Genomic DNA, 19,103 nt, shown 5'->3' with positions numbered 1-19,103 from the left:
GTTAGAGTCCAGCCAGTTGCTGAATGGTTATTGCTGCATTAAAGAAAAACATGATCAAATTTGGGCCTACTAGAACCATTAAACCCTTTCTGTCACCATCAGTGTCAGGAGACTTGAAGCTTAATTCCTGGCTGTTGGAGATGTTGTGCAGTTGGGTCAGTTCAATTCTTCCAATTCCATTTCCTTTCCCCCTGTGTGTTCAGAGTAACAGATGTGGCTGAGGCGCTACGCATGGATCCCCACCATTTTATTTCCTGCATTCATTGTACGTCACCTTTTAAATGCCAGCTTGGTTTGGTGGTCCCACTCCGTCCTCCGAATCCCCGCCATAGACTTGAACATATAACCTAGGCTCACACTCCAATGCAGTGCTGAGGGGAAGCTGGATTGTCAGAGATGCTATGTTATAATTTTAATGTGAACCAAGGCATTTTCAGAGAGGGGGGGGCGCGGGGGGTTAAAAAATATTCCACAGCCTTTCTATTTCAGAATATCAGGACATTTTCCCATTGCCCAGGCCAATGTTCCTCCCTCAGGCAATGCCAGTTAAACAGATTAAGTGACCAGCCTCCTCATGGTTGGTGACCTTACCGTGTGAATGTTGACTGTCACATGTTCCCACATGACAACAGAGGCCACCGTTTAAAAATACTGATTTGGCTATGTGAAGTACTTTTGGAAGCCCTTACCACACGAAAGATGCATTACCAACTGCTCACGATTTTGGGATTATTCTTTCCCGCACAGTTGTCCTTTCTTGGCATTGTTGAGATGTTAAGTGTGTTAAAGAACAAAGAACAAAGAACAGTACAGCACAGGAAACAGGCCCTTCGGCCCTCCAAGCCTGTGCCGCTCCTTGGTCCAACTAGACCAATCGTTTGTATCCCTCCATTCCCAGGCTGCTCATGTGACTAGTGTTGGCTAACAATACTGGTTTTGGCTGGCGCTGGTATACCTTTGGGCATAGAAGGGGCTGCTTTGTGTTTTGTACCAATCAAAAGCCAGACAACTCCCTGAGCAGCTTCTTTGATTCAAGAGGATTCTCACCAGTGCTGGGACCCCATGCGTGTATCTTGAGTTCATGTATCGAAGTGAAGCAGATCCTACGGCACAACAATTTCTGTAGAGAGCCGCCACTCACACTGTTGCTATAAGCAATGAATAAGCAGTCTGACTGAGGCTTTAATGGGAGGCATTTTCCCATCCCAGCTGCTGCGGGAATCGTAGCGGGCGGGGCAGTGAATTCAGCGGACCGTGTTAAAGGTCCATTGACCTCGGGCAGGAATTTCCAGTCTTGGGGCGTGTGCGGCCGGAATATCCAGCCCAATATTTGAAAACAGAATTAATTTTAGAACAATGAAATGATTTTATCTGTAATCTCAGGAAGGCTGTCAAAAAAGAAGATTTACCAGTGTGTTAGGTAGAAAGATTGGAGAAGATTTTCTGTTCTTCTTTGAAACCTGCAGTCTCTCCAGAGCAATTATGTCCCTCCTGTAATGTGATGACCAGAACTGTGCACAAAAATCCAGCTGTGGCCCAACCAGTGTTTTATCATAGAATCCTACAGTGCAGAAGGAGGCCATTCTGTCCATCAAGTCTGCACTGACCACAATCCCATCCAGGCCCTATCCCCATAACCATTTACCCTAACTAGTCCCCATAACACTAAGGGTCAATTTAGCATGGCCAATCAACCTAACCCGCACATCTTTGGACTGTGGGAGGAAACCGCAGCGCCCGGAGGAAACCCACGCAGACAGGGGGAGAATGTGCAAACTCCACACAGGCAGTTATCCAAGCCGAAATTGAACCCGGGTCCCTGGTGCTGTGAGGCAGCAGTGCTAACCACTGTGCCACCATGTACAGTTCCATTATCACATCCCTGCTTTTGTATTTAATACCTTGTCCAATAAAGGGAGGATTCCGTATGCTTGCTTCACTATCTTATCCACCTGTCTTGCCATTCTCAAGCATCTGTGGACAAGCGCTCCAAGCTCTCTGATTGCATCAACCCGTCTCAATGTCTTCCCGTTTATTGAGTATTCCCTTGCTTTGTTTGCCCTCCTCAAAAATGTTACCTCACACTTTTCTGGACTGAATTCTATTTGCTCCTTCTCTGCCCACTCAACCAACCCATTGATATCATTTTGGAGTCGACTGCGATCCTCTTCACTGCCAACCACATGGTCAATGTTTGTGTCACCTGCAAACTTCCCACTCATGCCTCCCACATTTAAGCCTAAATCATTTATACAACAAACACCAAAACCAAGCTCTGTGAAAAACCATTCTCCAGTTGCAAAATTGAATGATTGCAGCAAGATTGGACATAATAATGATTTGATGCGTTTTCCTTAATCCTTAACCCAAATTTGCATGAATGTAGAGAAATGAGTTTGTGCGTGTTTGACACCAATCATCAACTTCCAATACTGTCCCCAAACTAGCTGTAGCCCATATTGGTCACAGTATTCATTCTCATGTTCAGCAGTCTTTCCCAGTTATTATCACACCTGAAATAAAATTGAGATGGTATAAGGGCAATCATGGACGTTTTTACCTGATCCCTGAGCATGCCATCCCAAAATATAATTCCTGTGATGATCCTCCTTTCAAGGGCAACACAGCAGAAGGGAGGATCACCTGGCTTGAGGGACCAATTGGGACTGAGAGTGGGTAATCACCCCAGGGGTGGAGTCCTCTCTTAGGCAGAAGACAATCTGAAGACATATTGTAGACATGATGGGTCTGGGACAGTCGGTGGCCTGCCTGCCTCTGTACAGTTTGTGATAGAACATAGAACAGTACAGCACAGAACAGGCCCTTCGGCCCACGATGTTGTGCCGAGCTTTATCTGAAACCAAGATCAAGCTATCCCACTCCCTATCATCCTGGTGTGCTCCATGTGCCTATCCAATAACCGCTTAAATGTTCCTAAAGTGTCTGACTCCACTATCACTGCAGGCAGTCCATTCCACACCCCAACCACTCTCTGCGTAAAGAACCTACCTCTGATATCCTTCCTATATCTCCCACCACGAACCCTATAGTTATGCCCCCTTGTAATAGCTCCATCCACCCGAGGAAATAGTCTTTGAACGTTCACTCTATCCCCTTCATCATTTTATAAACCTCTATTAAGTCTCCCCTCAGCCCCCTCCGCTCCAGAGAGAACAGCCCTAGCTCCCTCAACCTTTCCTCATAAGACCTACCCTCCAAACCAGGCAGCATCATGGTAAATCTCCTCTGCACTCTTTCAAGCGCTTCCACGTCCTTCTTATAGTGAGGTGACCAGAACTGCACACAATATTCCAAATGTGGTCTCACCAAGGTCCTGTACAGTTGCAGCATAACCCCACGGCTCTTAAACTCCAACCCCCTGTTAATAAAAGCTAACACAGTATAGGCCTTCTTCACAGCTCTATCCACTTGAGTGGCAACCTTTAGAGATCTGTGGTTATGGACCCCAAGATCTCTCTGTTCCTCCACAGTCTTCAGAACCCTACCTTTGACCCTGTAATCCACATTTAAATTAGTCCTACCAAAATGAATCACCTCACATTTATCAGGGTTAAACTCCATTTGCCATTTTTCAGCCCAGCTTTGCATCCTATCTATGTCTCTTTGCAGCCTACAACAGCCCTCCACCTCATCCACTACTCCACCAATCTTGGTGTCATCAGCAAATTTACTGATCCACCCTTCAGCCCCCTCCTCTAAGTCATTAATAAAAATCACAAAAAGCAGTGGACCAAGCACTGATCCCTGTGGCACTCCGCTAGCAACCTGCCTCCAGTCCGAAAATTTTCCATCCACCACCACCCTCTGTCTTCGATCAGACAGCCTATCCAGTTAAGGGTGCAGCCGAATTAAAGGTGTCAGGGAGTGTCTCATATATGAACACTAGTGGCAACAATATATACAGCTCAACCGTGCCGAAGGCACGACAGTGGTTTACCACAGATTGCAGTGTGAGGAGTAAATCATCCAGGATGCGAAGGCTGTTCGCTTTTTTTTAGCATTTAGCAGCACCATCATTATCTTACTGCTCTTCTAACATCCTCGCAGTTAAGTTGCACCTCACAGAAGGATTAGGTCAGTGAGTTGGGTCCATACTTATATCACTCTACTTCTGGCCTCTGTCTGATGGATCCTCCTCTGAATTTATGGGATCATAAGCAGTTTCATCAACGAGTTAACAGTGAGGGCGGGGAAAGAGCAGAGACATGTACAGCCACCTCTGTACTCTGAGTCTGTTCTGAGTACAGACTCAGAGTACAGTCTGTTTGATTCGATCAGACCTATCCAATCGGCCAACTTTCCCTCTATCCCACACCTCCTCACTTTCATCATAAGCCGACCATGGGGGACCTTATCAAACGCCTTACTAAAATCCATAGACTCATGGAATTCATGGATAGACTCATGGAATTCCTACAGTACAAAAGGGGACCATTTAGCCCATCAAGTCTGTGCCGACCACAATCCCACCCAGGCCCTATCCCCATAACCCCACATATTTACCCTGCTAATCCCCCTGACACTAGGATCAATTTATCATGGCCAATCAACCCAACCCGTACATCTTTGGAGGAAACCGAAGCACCCGGAGGAAACCCACGCAGACACGGGGAGAATGTGCGAACTCCACACAGACAGTGACCCGAGGCTGGAATTGAACCCGGGTCCCTGGCGCTGTGAGGCAGCAGTGCTGACCACTGTGCCACCGTCCTTGTGTTCCTGACAAAGTCAATTCCCCTCAAAACTTTGTGGAGCCCCTGAATTAACAGATTTCGATGAACAACTTCTGTACAGCTACAGCAGCCTCCCTATGCTTTTATCAGCAGCAATATTTAATCTGCTTCACTGGCAGACTTTGTTTTGCTCCTGTGGTGAACAAAGAGCTGGGACGAATTCCAAATAGCAAGTGAGTTTTAAATAGGCATTGTTTTATCAGCGTGCAGAATAAATGTCGATATAAGATGCAAACGGCCTGAAACAGCTTAGTGAACAGAACATGGAATGATGATTTTAAAATTGTTTGAGGAATAAAATATCCTTTTTGTTGACCTCGGCTTATTTGGCACTGCCGTACGCCATGAATCCTGTTTCCTGAGCCAGGTACAAAGCTCTGTGGTGCTGCAATATACTGCAACATGGAAGTGTAAGATGTACCGTATTCAAAACCAAAGCTGGATCTGCAGGGAACTCGGTGAGCAGGGGTCAGATGGAAGAAGCAAGATTCGAGGTGATCGCCCAGAGTTGCTCTCATGCGCCACCTCTTGCTGACCAGGAGAATAGCAACTGCTTCGGAGCCGACCTCTTGCCACAGTGATTGGCGAACTGGGGATTTTTAAAAAAATATTGTGCAAATGTTGAATAACTTGTTTGAACAGAGAGCCAAGATCAGCACACCCTCCACCCCACTCAGAAAGAAATAGTCTGGATCCTTTCAATGAACACAGAACATTGTCACACAACAAGCCCCATTCGGAAATAAGGGTTCCCACTCTGGTTTCGGGTTAGAGTTATTTATTATTGTCACAAATAGGCTTATATTAACACTGCAATGAAATTACTGTGAAAATCCCCTAGCCGCCACACTCCGACGCCTCTTCTGGTACACTGAGGGAGAATTTAGCATTGCCAATCCCTAACCAGCACATCTTTCGGATTGTGGGAGGAAACTGGAGCACCCAGAGGAAACCCACGCAGACACGGGGAGAACGTGCAGACTCCTAAAGGATGGTGTGTACTTGGGCTGACGAATGGCAGATGGAGTTTAATTTAGATAAATGCGAGGTGATGCATTTTGGTAGATTGAACCAGGGCAGGACTTAGTTCATGGTAGGGCGTTGGGGAGAGTTACAAAGCAAAGGGATCTAGGGGTACAGGTTCAGGATTGTTCAACAAGTGCTGCCCATTTGCAGAAACACACCTAACAGTGGATATTTTGCTTTGGGTTTTGTGAGAGCGGGCTGCTTGAACACAGTCTGGACACTGCCTATTGCAAGCAGCCAGAGGCACACAATGTTTGTTTCAGTCAGCCAATCATTGAATTTCAGTGCAGGTCCGGTGCCAGGGATGTGGACCGTGCGTCCCAATGGTTGTCTGATCGAATCAAACAGACTGTACTCTGAGTCTGTACTCAGAACAGACTCAGAGTACAGAGGTGGCTGTACATGTCTCTGCTCTTTCCCCGCCCTCACTGTTAACTCGTTGACGAAACTGCTTATGATCCCATAAATCCAGAGGAGGATCCATCAGACAGAGGCCAGAAGTGGAGTGATATAAGTATAGACCCAACTCACTGACCTAATCCTTCTGTGAGGTGCAACTTAACTGCGAGGATATTAGAAGAGCAGTAAGATAATGATGGTGCTGCTAAATGCTAAAAAAAAGCGAACAGCCTTTGCATCCTGGACGATTTAATCCTTGCACTGCAATCTAAATGGATAAAATGAAAGACTTGTGCCTTGAAATTGAATTTTGACACACACCATTCCTTGGTCACTTTATTTTAATGCTGAAATGGATTGATCAATTCAACCATTAAAACCACTGTTATTCAATGGTCCCCACTTTAAGGCACAGTTCCATCTGATCAAACTTGCTGATGTCTCACAGTGAGAGCTAGGGGTAGATTTAGCTTGTGTGTCAAGAATCAAGCACCCCGCCCACACCACCCCCGGTCAAAGGATAACTGTTTATAAGCGGGTAGATTTGTTTATCAAGGCATTCTGTTTGGATTGCAGTTCTTTTCAATCAAGCTGATTGGAAGTTGTTTAGAAGATGGGATCAGTTATGCACTTGCCGGGAGCTGACAGTATTAACAATGTAGAATTCTATCAATTTCATCACTTTCCTTGTCAAGTTATAAACAGCGTGTAACAGTAATTGCACCCACTTTCCCACTTAGAATCATAGATGCACCATAGAAAGCATTCTTTCTGGTTGTATAGCTTGGTATGGCTCCTGCTCTGCCCAAGACGCAAGAAACTACAAAAGGTCGTGAATGTAGCCCAATCCATCACGCAAACCAACCTTCCATCCATTGACTCTGTCTGCACTTACTGCTGCCTCGGCAAAGCAGCCAGCATAATTAAGGACCCCACGTACCCCGGACATTCTCTCTTCCACCTTCTTCCATCGGGAAAAAGATGCAAAAGTCTGAGGTCACGTACCAACCGACTCGAGAACAGCTTCTTCCCTGCTGCTGTCAGGCTTTTGAATGGACTTACCTTGCATTAAGTTGATCTTTCTCTACACCCTAGCTATGACTGTAACACTACATTCTGCACTATCTCCTTTCCTTCTCTATGAACGGTTTGCTTTGCCTGTACAGTGTGCAAGAAACAATACTTTTCACTGTGTGTTAGTCCATGTGACAATAATAAATCAGATCAAAGAAGCATACAGTGCATAAGGAGGCCATTTGGCCCAAAGAGTCTGCACCCACCACAATCCCCACAAGGCCCTATCCCCAAAACCCCTAGCATTTACCCTAGCTAGTCCCCCTGATACTAAGGGCAAATTTAGCTTGGCCAATCCACCTAACCCGCAAACCTTTGGACTGTGGGAGGAAACCGGAGCACCCGGAGGAAACCCATGCAGACATGGGGAGAATGTGCAAACTCCACACAGACAGTGACCCAAGCCGGGAATGGAACCCGGGGTCCCTGGTGCTGTGAGGCAGCAGCGCCAACCACTGTGCCACCGTGCCGTCCCTTGACATATCTTTTCTGTAGCTGTCGATGTTCATAGTGACCTCAGTAGATGAGGATATTATGAAGGATTTGGCAATAATCGATCATTAGCACAAAATATCAGCTATCGTAAGATATAAGATATTGGGCGCAGAATTAGGCCAGTCTGTCCTGACCTGACGTCTGGACAAATGACAAATCTTTAACCTGTGGTTCACTCCTCAGACGCTGCAATTTGCTGACTCTTCCCAAGCCAAAAAGCTGAGATAAAAAAAGTTGGAAGACCTTGATGCTTCATAGTCAAAAGGGTCAGGCAGCCCCAATGATTTGTATCGGCCATTAAACGATACATTACACTTGGTTGTCAACATAAGATATTAAAGCAATCTGAAAGATAAATGATGGAAGTAAACGAGATTCAATAAATTTGAATCTATCACCAATGCACAGTCATGTTTAATTACTATTCACTCACTCCTTATTACATCCAATTTGTCGCCAAACCTATTTCCTGCCAGCCTCCTTGATATCCTTTCTATATTTCTATGACATTGTGTTAAGGTAAGAACATAAGAACTAGGAGCAGGAGTAGGCCATCTGGCTCCTCGAGCCTGCTCCGCCATTCAGTAAGACCATGGCTGATCTTTTCATGGACTCAGCTCCACTTACCCGCACGCTCACCATAACCCTTAATTCCTTTACTGTTCAAAAATTTATCTATCCTTTCCTTAAAAACATTCAATGAGGTCGCCTCAACTGCTTCACTGGGCAGGGAATTCCACAGATTCACAACCCTTTGTGTGAAGAAGTTCCTCCTCAACTCAGTCCTAAATCTGCTTTCCCTTATTTTGAGGCCATGCCCTCTAGTTCTAGTTTCACCCGCCAGTGGAAACAACTTCCCTGCTTCTATCTTATCTATTCCCTTCATAATCTTATCTGTTTCTATAAGATCTCCCCTCATTCTTCTGAATTCCAATGAGTATAGCCCCAGTCCACTCAGTCTTTCCTCATAAACCAACCCTCTCAACTCCGGAATCAACCTCGTGAATCTCCTCTGCACCCCCTCCAGTGCCAGTATATACTTTCTCAATTAAGGAGACCAAAACTGTACATAGTACTCCAGGTGTGGCCTCACCAGCACCTTATACAGCTGCAACATAATCTCGCTGTTTTTAAACTCCATCCCTCCAGCAATGAAGGACAAAATTCCATTTGCCTTCTTAATTACCTGCTGCACCTGCAAACCAACTCCTTGAGATTCCTGCACAAGGACTCCCAGGTCCCTCTGCACTGCAGCATGCTGCAATTTTTTACCATTTAAATAACAGTCCATTTTGCTGTTATTCCTACCAAAATGGATGACCTCACATTTACCAACATTGTACTCCATCTGCCAGATCCTCGCCCACTCACTTAGATTATCTATATCCCTTTGCAGACTTTCAGCACACTTTGCTCTTCCACCCATCTTAGTGTCGTCTGTGAATTTTGACACACTACACTTGGTCCCCAACTCCAAATCATCTACGTAAATCATAAATAATTGCAGTCCCAACACTGATTCCTGAGGCACACCACTTGTCACTGATCGCCAACCAGAAAAACACCCATTTACCCCCACTCTTTGCTTTCTGTTAGTTAACCAATCCTCTATCCATGCTAATACTATACCCGAAACACTGTGCACCTTTATCTTATGTAGCAGTCTTTGGTGCAGCACCTTGTCAAATGCCTTCTGGAAATCCAGATACACCACATCCACAGGTTCCCCATTGTCCACTGCACATGTAATGTTCTCAAAAAATTCCACCAAATTAGTCAAACATGACCTGCCCTTCATGAACCCATGCTGCGTCTTACCAATGGGACAATTTATATCCAGATGTCTCGCTATTTCTTCCTTGATGATAGATTCAAGCATTTTCCCTACTACAGAAGTTAAGCTAACCGGCCTATAGTTACCTGCCTTTTGTCTTCCTCCTTTTTTAAATAGTGGCATCACATTTGCTGTTTTCCAATCTGCGGGCACCACCCCAGAGTCCAGCGAATTTTGGTAAATTACCACTAGTGCATTTGCTATTTCTCCCGCCATCTCTTTTAGTACCCTGGGATGCATTCCATCAGGACCAGGAGACTTGTCTGCCTTTAGCCCCATTAACTTGCCCAACACTACCTCTTTCGTGATAATGAAGGTTTCTAGGTCCTCACCTGTCATAGCCTTCCTGTCATCAATTTTTGGCATGTTATTTGTGTCTCCCACTGTGAAGACCGACACAAAATACCTGTTCAATGCCTCAGCCATTTTCTCATTTCCAGTTATTACATCCCCTTTCTCGTCCTCTAAAGGACCTGCGACCTCCCTAACATTTCTTGCCTGCGTCTAGCAGATTTCTACAATGCCATCATAGCTAAAGGGACTAAACTCATCTTAAATATCATCATTTTGTCGCCTTGTGGGGAGACGATGGCCTAGTGGTATTATCGCTAGATTGTTAATCCAGAAACTCAACTAATGTTCCCGTGTTCGAATCCTGCCATGGCAGTTGGTGGAATTTGAATTCAATAAAAAATATCTGGAATTAAGAAGTTACTGATGACCATGAGACCATTGTCGATTGTTGGAAAAACCCATCTGATTCACGAATGGCTTTTAGGGAAGGAACTCTGCCGTCCTTACATGATCTGGCCTACATATGACCCCAGAGCCACAGCAGTGTGGTTGACTCTCAACTGCCTTCCAAGGGCAACAAGGGATGGGCAATAAATGCTGGCCAGCCAGTGACGCCCGTGTCCCACGAATGAATGATTCTGAGTCATAAGGATCCAAGTTAAAGTCCCATTCTAGAATTTAAGCTCAAAATGGAGGCTTTGGCTCCACTGTGGCACTGAGAGAGTGGGATGAGGCATTGAACCAAGGTCCCAGCTCAGGTGGATGTACAAGAACCGATGGTGCTCTTTTGAAGAAGCAGGAAGTGATGAAGATCCCTGGTGTCCTACCTGATATTTATCCCTCAATCAACATCACAAAAACAGATTATCTGGTCATTCACACGTTACTGTCTGCAGGAGTTTACCATGCTCACATTAGCTGCTACATTTCCGACATACAACAACTACTGCACTTCAAAAACACCTCATTGACAGGAAGAAGCTTTGAGACATCTGGTGATCATGAAAAGCACTATATAAATGCATGTCCTGTTAAATATAATTTGATTTGATTTGATTTATTATTGTCACTTGTATTAGTATACAGTGAAAAGTATTGTTTCTTGTGTGCTTTGCAGACAAAGCATAGTGTTCATAGAGAAGGAAACGAGAGTGCAAAATGTAGTGTTACAGTCATAGCTAGGGTGTAGAGAAAGAGCAACTTAGTGCATGGTTGGTCCATTCAAAAGTCTGATGGCAGCAGGGAAGAAGCTGTTCTTGAGTTGGTTGGTACGTGTCCTCAGACTTTTGTTTCTTTTTCCTGACAGAAGAAGATGGAAGGGAGAATGTCCGGGGTGCGTGGGGTCCTTAATTATGCTGGCTGCTTTTTAAATCAGTGGGATTAGAGTCAATGAATGGGAGGCTGGTTTGCGTGATGGATTGGGCTACATTCACGACCTTTTGTAGTTTTTTATGGTCTTGGGCAGAGCAGGAGCCACACCAAGCTGTGATACAACCAGAAAGGATGCTTTCTATGGGACACCTGTAAAAGTTGGTAAGAATCGTAGCTGACATGCCAAATTTCCTTCGTCTTCCGAGAAAGTAGAGGCATTGGTCGGATTTCTTAACTATAGTGTCGGCATGGGGGGACCAGGACAGGTTGTTGGCAATTTGGACACCTGAAAACTTGAAGCTCTCGACCATTTCTACATTGCCTCCATTTATGTAAACAGGGCCGTGTTCTCCTGAAGTCAATGTTGAAGTTTGATCTTACAATGTGCAACATTGAATGCTCAGGCTGTTTCAACTTGAAACCTTAAGTGGTGTACCTTACCGTGGCTCAGATATATGCCACATTTTAACGAGTCAAAGTCCGTTCCACCTTCCATAAATTATACTGTCCCCACATTAATGTTGCTATTTGTTTTATTGTCGAGGGAACTATTTTGCTGCTGTGCCCACTTTCTTGTCACTGGTGACTGATTTTGATGTCTGACTGTTGCAATTTGCTTCAGATCCACGGTTCTGTTGTGGCTGGAGATTAGGAGGAAAATGTTGGTTGGATGCCCTTCCCCTCCCCTCCCCACACCTGAACCCCAGCTGTTCTGCAGTGATAGCGTTTGATAAGGTTCCCTATGGTAAGCTTTTGCAGAAAATACGGACACATGGGATTGAGGGTGATATAGTGGTTTGGATCAGGAGTTGGCTAGCTGTAAGAAGACAGAGGGTGGTGGTTGATGGGAAATATTCATCCTGGAGTTCAGTTACTAGTGGTGTACCGCAAGGATCTGTTTTGGGGCCACTGCTGTTTGTCATTTTTATTAATGACCTAGATGAGGGCGTAGAAGGACGGATTAGTAAATTTGCGGATGACACTAAAGTCGGTGGAGTTGTAGACAGTGCGGAGGGAAGTGGCAGGTTACAGAGGGACATAGATAAGCTGCAGAGCTGGGCTGAGAGGTGGCAAATGGAGTTTAATGCGGAAAAGTGAGAGGTGATTCACTTTGAAAGGAGTAACAGGAATACAGAGTACTGGGCTAATGGTAAGATACTTGGTAGTGTGGATGAACAGAAGGATCTGGGTGTCCATGTGCATAGATCCCTGAAAGTTGGCACCCAGGTTGATAGGGTTGTTAAGAAGGCGTACGGTGTGTTAGCTTTTATTGGTAGAGGGATTGAGTTTCGGAGCCAGGAGGTCATGCTGCAACTGTACAAAACTCTGGTACGGCCACATTTGGAGTTCTGGTCGCCGCATTATAGGAAAGATGTGGAAGTGTTTGAAAGGGTGCAGAGGAGATTTACCAGGATGTTGCCTGGTATGGTGGGAAAATCGTATGAGGAAAGGCTGAGGGGCTTGAGGTTGTTTTCGTTAGAGCGAAGAAGGTTAAGAGGTGACTTAATAGAGGCATACAAAATGATCAGAGGATTAGATAGGGTGGATAGTGAGAGCCTTTTTCCTTGGATGGTGATGGCTAACACGAGGGGACATAGCTTTAAATTGAGGGGTGAGAGAGAGAGGACAGATGTTAGCGGTAGGTTCTTTACTCAGAGAGTAGTAAGGGCGTGGAATGCCCTGCCTGCACCAGTAGTGGACTCATCAACATTAAGAGCATTCAAATGGTTATTGGATAAACATATGGATGATATTGGAATAGTGTAGATTAGATGGGCTTTAGATTGGTTTCACTGGTCGGCGCAACATCGAGGGCCGAAGGGCCTGTACTGCACTGTCATGTTCTATGTTCGATGTTCTATATTATGCTGGGAGCACATCTTTCGGACTGTGGGAGGAAACTGGAACACCCGGAGGAAACCCACGCAGGCACGGAGAGAACTATGGGCACTAAAGAAGTGCCAGTTAGGTGCATTGGCCATGCTAAATTCCCCCTCAGTGTACCCAAACAGGTGCCAGAGTGTGGCAACTAGGGGATTTTTCAGAGTAACTTCTTTGCAGTGTGAATGTAAGCCTACTTATGACTAATAAGTAAATGTTAGCACAAAACAGGCTCATGGCAAATTGCCCTTAATGAAAATTAAATACAATGCTGTAAGTCTGCATTGTGATTCTGGGGTAGAACAAATTCACCCCGTCTGCCTATTTGATTCCTCTTAAACTGGTTTGAACCTTTAAAGAATACTTTGCTATCATTTTCCTCCGTAGTCAAGAACAGCATTTCTCCCCCAAAAATATTTGGGGAGAGGAATCTACACGCCCACATCTAGGAGCAAGGCTTGATGCTGGACAAATAGGGAACATCAATTAAGAGTTTGCACATTCTCCTCGTGTCTGCGTGGGTTTCCTCCGGGTGCTCCGGTTTCCTCCCACAGTCCAAAGACGTGCGGGTTAGGTTGATTGGCCATGCTAAAAATTGCCCTTAGTGTCCTGAGATGCGTAGGTTCGGGGGATTAGTGGGTAAATATGTAGGGATATGGGGGTAGGGCCTGGGTGGGATTGTGGTCGGTGCAGACTCGATGGGCCGAATGGCCTCTTTCTGCACTGTAGGGTTTCTATGATTCCTATGAAGAAAGAAACTACACCTTCGCCATTAGGTTGAACCTTTCAGGACCATAAGCTAATGGCAAAACTCTGACAGCTTTCAATGCTGCTCTGCACTCCACAAAAAAGCTTGGTTATTGCCAAAATCCCAGAACAAACAGCAGTATGTGAAAGAGGCACCATGTATCTCTGATCAAAGAGACCCACGATATGCTGTGCAGAAGCTATGAGTAGGAAGATTTACAGAACTGGAGTAATCTGGAGACGAGGAATGACTTTGAAGAATGAATTCACTCGGTGGGAGTAACAGTCTTGGGGATTTCTTAAACTGCTACTATGAAGGGGTTCTTGCTGTAATCCTCTGTGTGAATGGTGTAATGAACACTCTGGAGAGTGCTACTTTAGCATTGTGGATGTTAAGATGATTAAACCTGATTTTCAACTTGTTCCTTAATTAGTTTTCTGCCCTCTATTACAGTAAAAATATGTTAAAATGTTCAACAGAATCATGACAAAGGATGCTGTGTACCATCCGCTCTCCGCTCTAGAGGAGGTTCCACTGCTTTTTCTGGCCATTGCAAACAGTACCACTGGGTCATCGCTCCGTTTGTATTCAATACTCTAAAAAATACCTCTTATTTTTTAAAACATGTTTCTTTTTACAGCAATAACCCAGCACATAGGTATTTCCTGGCAACTGACCCAGTCACTGGAGATCTATACATCTCAGATACCAACACGCGGAGGATCTATCACCCAAAATCCCTGATTGGTGCGAAGGATCTGACGGCTAACTCGGAAGTGGTAGCAGGGACTGGAGAGCAATGCCTGCCCTTTGATGAAGCTCGATGTGGAGATGGAGGCAAAGCTGTAGAAGCTTCACTGATGAGTCCGAAAGGTATGTTGCATATGCATATACACGCAGATACACACACACTCGTGTGCGCGCACACAGACACAAGCTCACACACACACTAAACATTCACACACTCAAAACCACAAACGTACACACACTCACATAGCAACGCTCATAAAAACCTTCCTTTGCTAGCAAAGTTCTGTATTCTTAAACCAAACTGAGATTGGCCTGAATTTTCCGACCTCGCCCGCAGCTGGGATTCTCCAGTCCCGCTGCAGTGAATGGAGATTTGGCTGAGCGCCAAATTCTCCGTTCCCATTGGCAGAGTTAGTGCAGACTGAATTATACCCAGGGAGATGCCAGAGTTATGATCACTTGTTACGCTTCAGAGATTTAAGAGAGTGAATTTAAAAATGAGGAATGTGCCAGCCCTTGTACCTTTGCCTTATATTTTCACCGTCGAGAGCTGAAACCATCAAACCTGTGTGTTGCTGTGCTATAATGAGACCTGCGCTGCGGTGAATGTCCCAGAACATGCAAGAGTCAGGAGTCACAGTGGGAGTAGCCTTAGAACAAAGACAGTGCAATGAGCGAGAGCGTTATAATGAGGATCGCGAGCATTCCCACATTAACACCCCGAGACCCTCAGTGACACAAGTGAGTCTTATAATTGGATGGAATTTTCATAAAAGCACTCGGAGATGTTCAGTTTGATATTAGCAAACTGAGGGAAGTGGCAAAACAATGAACTGGGTATAAAGGCTGGGGAATTCAAGGAAAAACCCAATACATCACAAAACCTTTGTCTGCCGGTTTGTCTGTAATTCAGACATCTTGAATGGGGAATAGTTGGACATTCTTGTTCAAAACACTGAAACCCAGTTGGTATAGACACCACTTTCTGACACTTCCTCCTCCAGCCCGAGCAGATCAGTTGCCATGAGGCGCTTGTTTAATTTAACTACATCAATATTTAATGTAGCAGTCATAAAAGGCTTGATTATTTGAGAGTGAGCTAAAGGCAGACTCTCCTCGCCCTGCTTTGAGGCCTGTCGGTGTCAGTGATGTTTGTTTTTTGGTGACAGGAATTGCCATCGACAAGAACGGTTTGATGTACTTTGTGGATGGAACCATGATCAGGAAGGTGGATCAGAATGGAATCATTTCCACACTGCTAGGCTCCAATGACCTCACGTCAGCTCGACCCTTGACCTGTGACACCACCATGCATATAAGCCAGGTACGGTGCTGAGGAATGGTTCATCATTTAAACAGGAGAAGGTGCAGGAAACAGTGTGTGATCAACGCTGATAGGGTTGGAAAGACTTTCCCCAAATACCAGAATCCTGCATAGAAATGAAAAAAAAAACTTACATCTATGTGGGCAGCACGGTGGCACAGTGGTTAGCACGGCACCAGGGACCTGGATTCGATTCACAGCCTTGGGTGACAGTCTGTGTGGAGTTTGCATGTTCTCCCCGTGTCTATGTGGGTTTTCCTTTGGGTGCTCTGGTTTCCTCCCAGAGTCCAAAAGATGTGCGGGATGCTAAATTGTCCTTCAGAGTCAGGGGGATTAGCAGGGTAAATATATGGGGTTACGAGGAGAGGGCCTGAGTGGGATTATTGTCGGTGCAGACTCGATGGGCGAAATGGCTTCCTTCAGCACTGTAGAGACTCCATGGCCGGACGGAAATCTCCGTTGGCCTTGGGCTGGATTTTACAATCTTGCCCAAGCAAGGCCGTAAAATCCTACCCTTTGACTCTATGAGGTGAGGAGGCATCAAAGCCAGACTTAGAACTGTGCGAAAAGGAGAAAAGGAACATATAGTATCTCTAACATCAGAACGACAAATATGATCGATGAACAGTTACTCACTTTGTGACAGCTTTGGTTGACAGACTTTTGACCAAAAGACTAGAATATCTCCCTGAGCTGTGAAGCTATTGGGTTTTTTTTTAAGAAACATCCAACTGAAGAGAGCCTCTGTTTCTTTCTTTCATCTGAAAGTCAATATTCTACTCCCCTAGTACTGAACTGTTTTGTTAGAGCGTCACTCAAGGTCCGACAAGTCAATTCTAATTTGGCATAATTGTTACTAAAGACTTCGAAGTGGGATTGATTGTTTTAGCGTTCGAGTTATGCCACAGTTTAACCATCCGTCATTTTAACAAGGACCAAAGTGCTTCCCACTCTTGCGAGTGGTATGGTCTTATTAGTAGGCAAATTCCTGTCCTGCGACATACATAGGACTCATAGAATCATAGAATCCTACAGTGCAGAAGGAGGCCATTCGGACCATTGAGTCTGCACCAACCACAATCCCACCCAGGCCCTATCCCCATAACCCCATGCATTTACTCTAGCTACTCCCCCTGACACAAAGGGGCAATCCACCTAACCCGCACATCTTAGGACTGTGGGAGGAAACTGGAGCACCCGGAGGAAACCCACGCAAACACAGGCAGAACGTGCAAACTTCACACAGTCACCCAAGCCGGGAGTCGAACCCAGGTCCCTGGCGCTGTGAGGCAGCAGTGCTAACCACTGTGCCACCGTGCCGCCCTCCATTATCACTTGAGAATAGGACTGACTCAGGTGTGTGGCACTCACTCTCCGAGTTGCAATAGAGTTGGCGAGGCCCTGAAAGGTGAGTTTTCGATGTGTTTTTGTGGGGCCAAGAAGAAGCTGAAGGGGTGTTCCCGGCTCTATAACCTTAGCCCTTAACCATGACGGTCTCTCCCTCTCCGCGACCGCTGTGCACCCACTATTGTACCATCTCAGCAAGCTGCAACAGGATGCCCATTTTATGCTTCTGGTTCGCCAGTTCTGTTTGAATGAAGCCCAGGCCATAAAATGAGGTGGACTTCTTCACTGCCAGGCTGGGTGCACTCGTGGTGTTCCCCCGCAATGAGTCATCCGAAATTTAAAATTGACCCCCTGGGATGAAGTTTTTTTTAAAATCGATTTCCTTCCTTGGAGATTTTTAATAATTTATTTAAATGTTTTCCACCACTTGTTTACTGCTATAGCTTTCAATCTATTTTCCCAACCAACCTTAGCGAGCTCTCCTTTCATATCTACGGAATGGCTACACCTCCCCATTTTCCATAGAGACTTATAAAATTCTAACAGGACTAGACAGGGTAGATGCAGGGAAGATATTCTCGATGGTGGGTGTGTCCAGAACCAGGGGTCACAGTCTGAGGATCCGGGGTAGACCATTTAAGACTAGATGAGGAGACATTTCTCCACCCAAAGAGTGGTGAGCCTGTGGAATTCATTACCACAGGAAGTAGTTGATGTCAAAACATTGAATGTATTCAAGAGGCGGCTGGATATAGCACTTGGAGTGAATGGGATCAAAGGTTATGGGGAGAAATCAGGATTAGGCTTTTGAGTTGGACGATCAGCCATGATTGTAATGAATGGCGGAGCAGGCTCGAAGGGCCAAATGGCCTCCTCCTGCTCCTATCTTCTATGTTTCTATGTTTGAGGCTCAGTTTTGGGCACAAGTAGGGTCGCTTTCAAACTTAACTCAGGAATTCCACCACTTTCTCCCAGACCTTTTAACCCACGAGATTACTAATTGACCCTGCCTCATTATACAGTACTGGACCTAAAATAGTGTTTAGCCATAGTTGCTTGTACAACCTTGTGTTCCAGGAAACCGTAGCGAAAGCAGTCTACAAGCTCACCTTTCAGACGACCTTTGCCAGTTCGATCTGTTCCATCCGTATGAAGCTTAAATTCCATGATTGTCACATTGCAATTGTCATAAACTGTGATACTTTCTTGCTCAATGTTCTGTCCATATAACTGCTGTAAGGGCCCACATAGGCTAGTCCCACCAACATTTTCTGTCATTCCTAATCCCCAGCCTCGGCTAATTCTGTTTCCTGATCGTCTGTGCCAAGATCCTTTCTTACTGCTGTCCTTAAGACATCCTTTACCATCAAAGCTACAGCTCCCCGCTTTTCCATTCTGTTGTATACCCTGAATATTTTATTTCACCTTGCTCACCTTAGACCCATGTCTCTGAAATGGTGCAGTAAGAAGTCTCTCAGCACCAGGTTAAAGTCCAACAGATTTATTTGGAATCATGAGCTTTCGGAGCACTGCTCCTTCAGGTGAGTCTCATGCTGTGAAGGACCAGCGCTCCGAAAGCTCGTGATTCCAAATAAACCTGTTGGGACTTTAACCTGATGTTGCAAGACTTCTTACTGTGCCCACCCCAGTCCAAGGCCGGTATCTCCACATCATCTGTAATGATGTTGACTCACCTGATGAAGGAGCGGCGCTCCGAAAGCTCATGATACCAAATAAACCTGTTGTTGTGAGACTTCTTACTGTTCTCATCTATAATGATGATTAGATCAAATCCATTTATCTCTA

At 45.3% G+C, this 19,103-nt stretch overlaps 1 protein-coding gene across 2 annotated transcripts in view; it reads left to right on the top strand.

Annotated features, from left to right (window-relative positions):
• The window catches only part of tenm3 (teneurin transmembrane protein 3), a 593,227-nt gene that overhangs the window by 536,856 nt on the left and 37,268 nt on the right, over positions 1–19,103 (top strand). For both annotated transcript variants that reach the window (XM_078215101.1, XM_078215099.1), the window contains 2 exons: positions 14,517–14,749; positions 15,796–15,950. In XM_078215101.1, coding sequence (XP_078071227.1) covers positions 14,517–14,749; positions 15,796–15,950 — 388 coding nt within the window. The remainder of the gene's footprint in view (positions 1–14,516; positions 14,750–15,795; positions 15,951–19,103) is intronic.

Source organism: Mustelus asterias, chromosome 6 (assembly GCF_964213995.1).
Source record: "Mustelus asterias chromosome 6, sMusAst1.hap1.1, whole genome shotgun sequence".
NCBI lineage: Eukaryota > Metazoa > Chordata > Chondrichthyes > Carcharhiniformes > Triakidae > Mustelus > Mustelus asterias.
The sequence above is the reverse complement of the archived record's forward strand: the minus strand, read 5'-3'. Positions and strand labels throughout refer to the sequence as shown.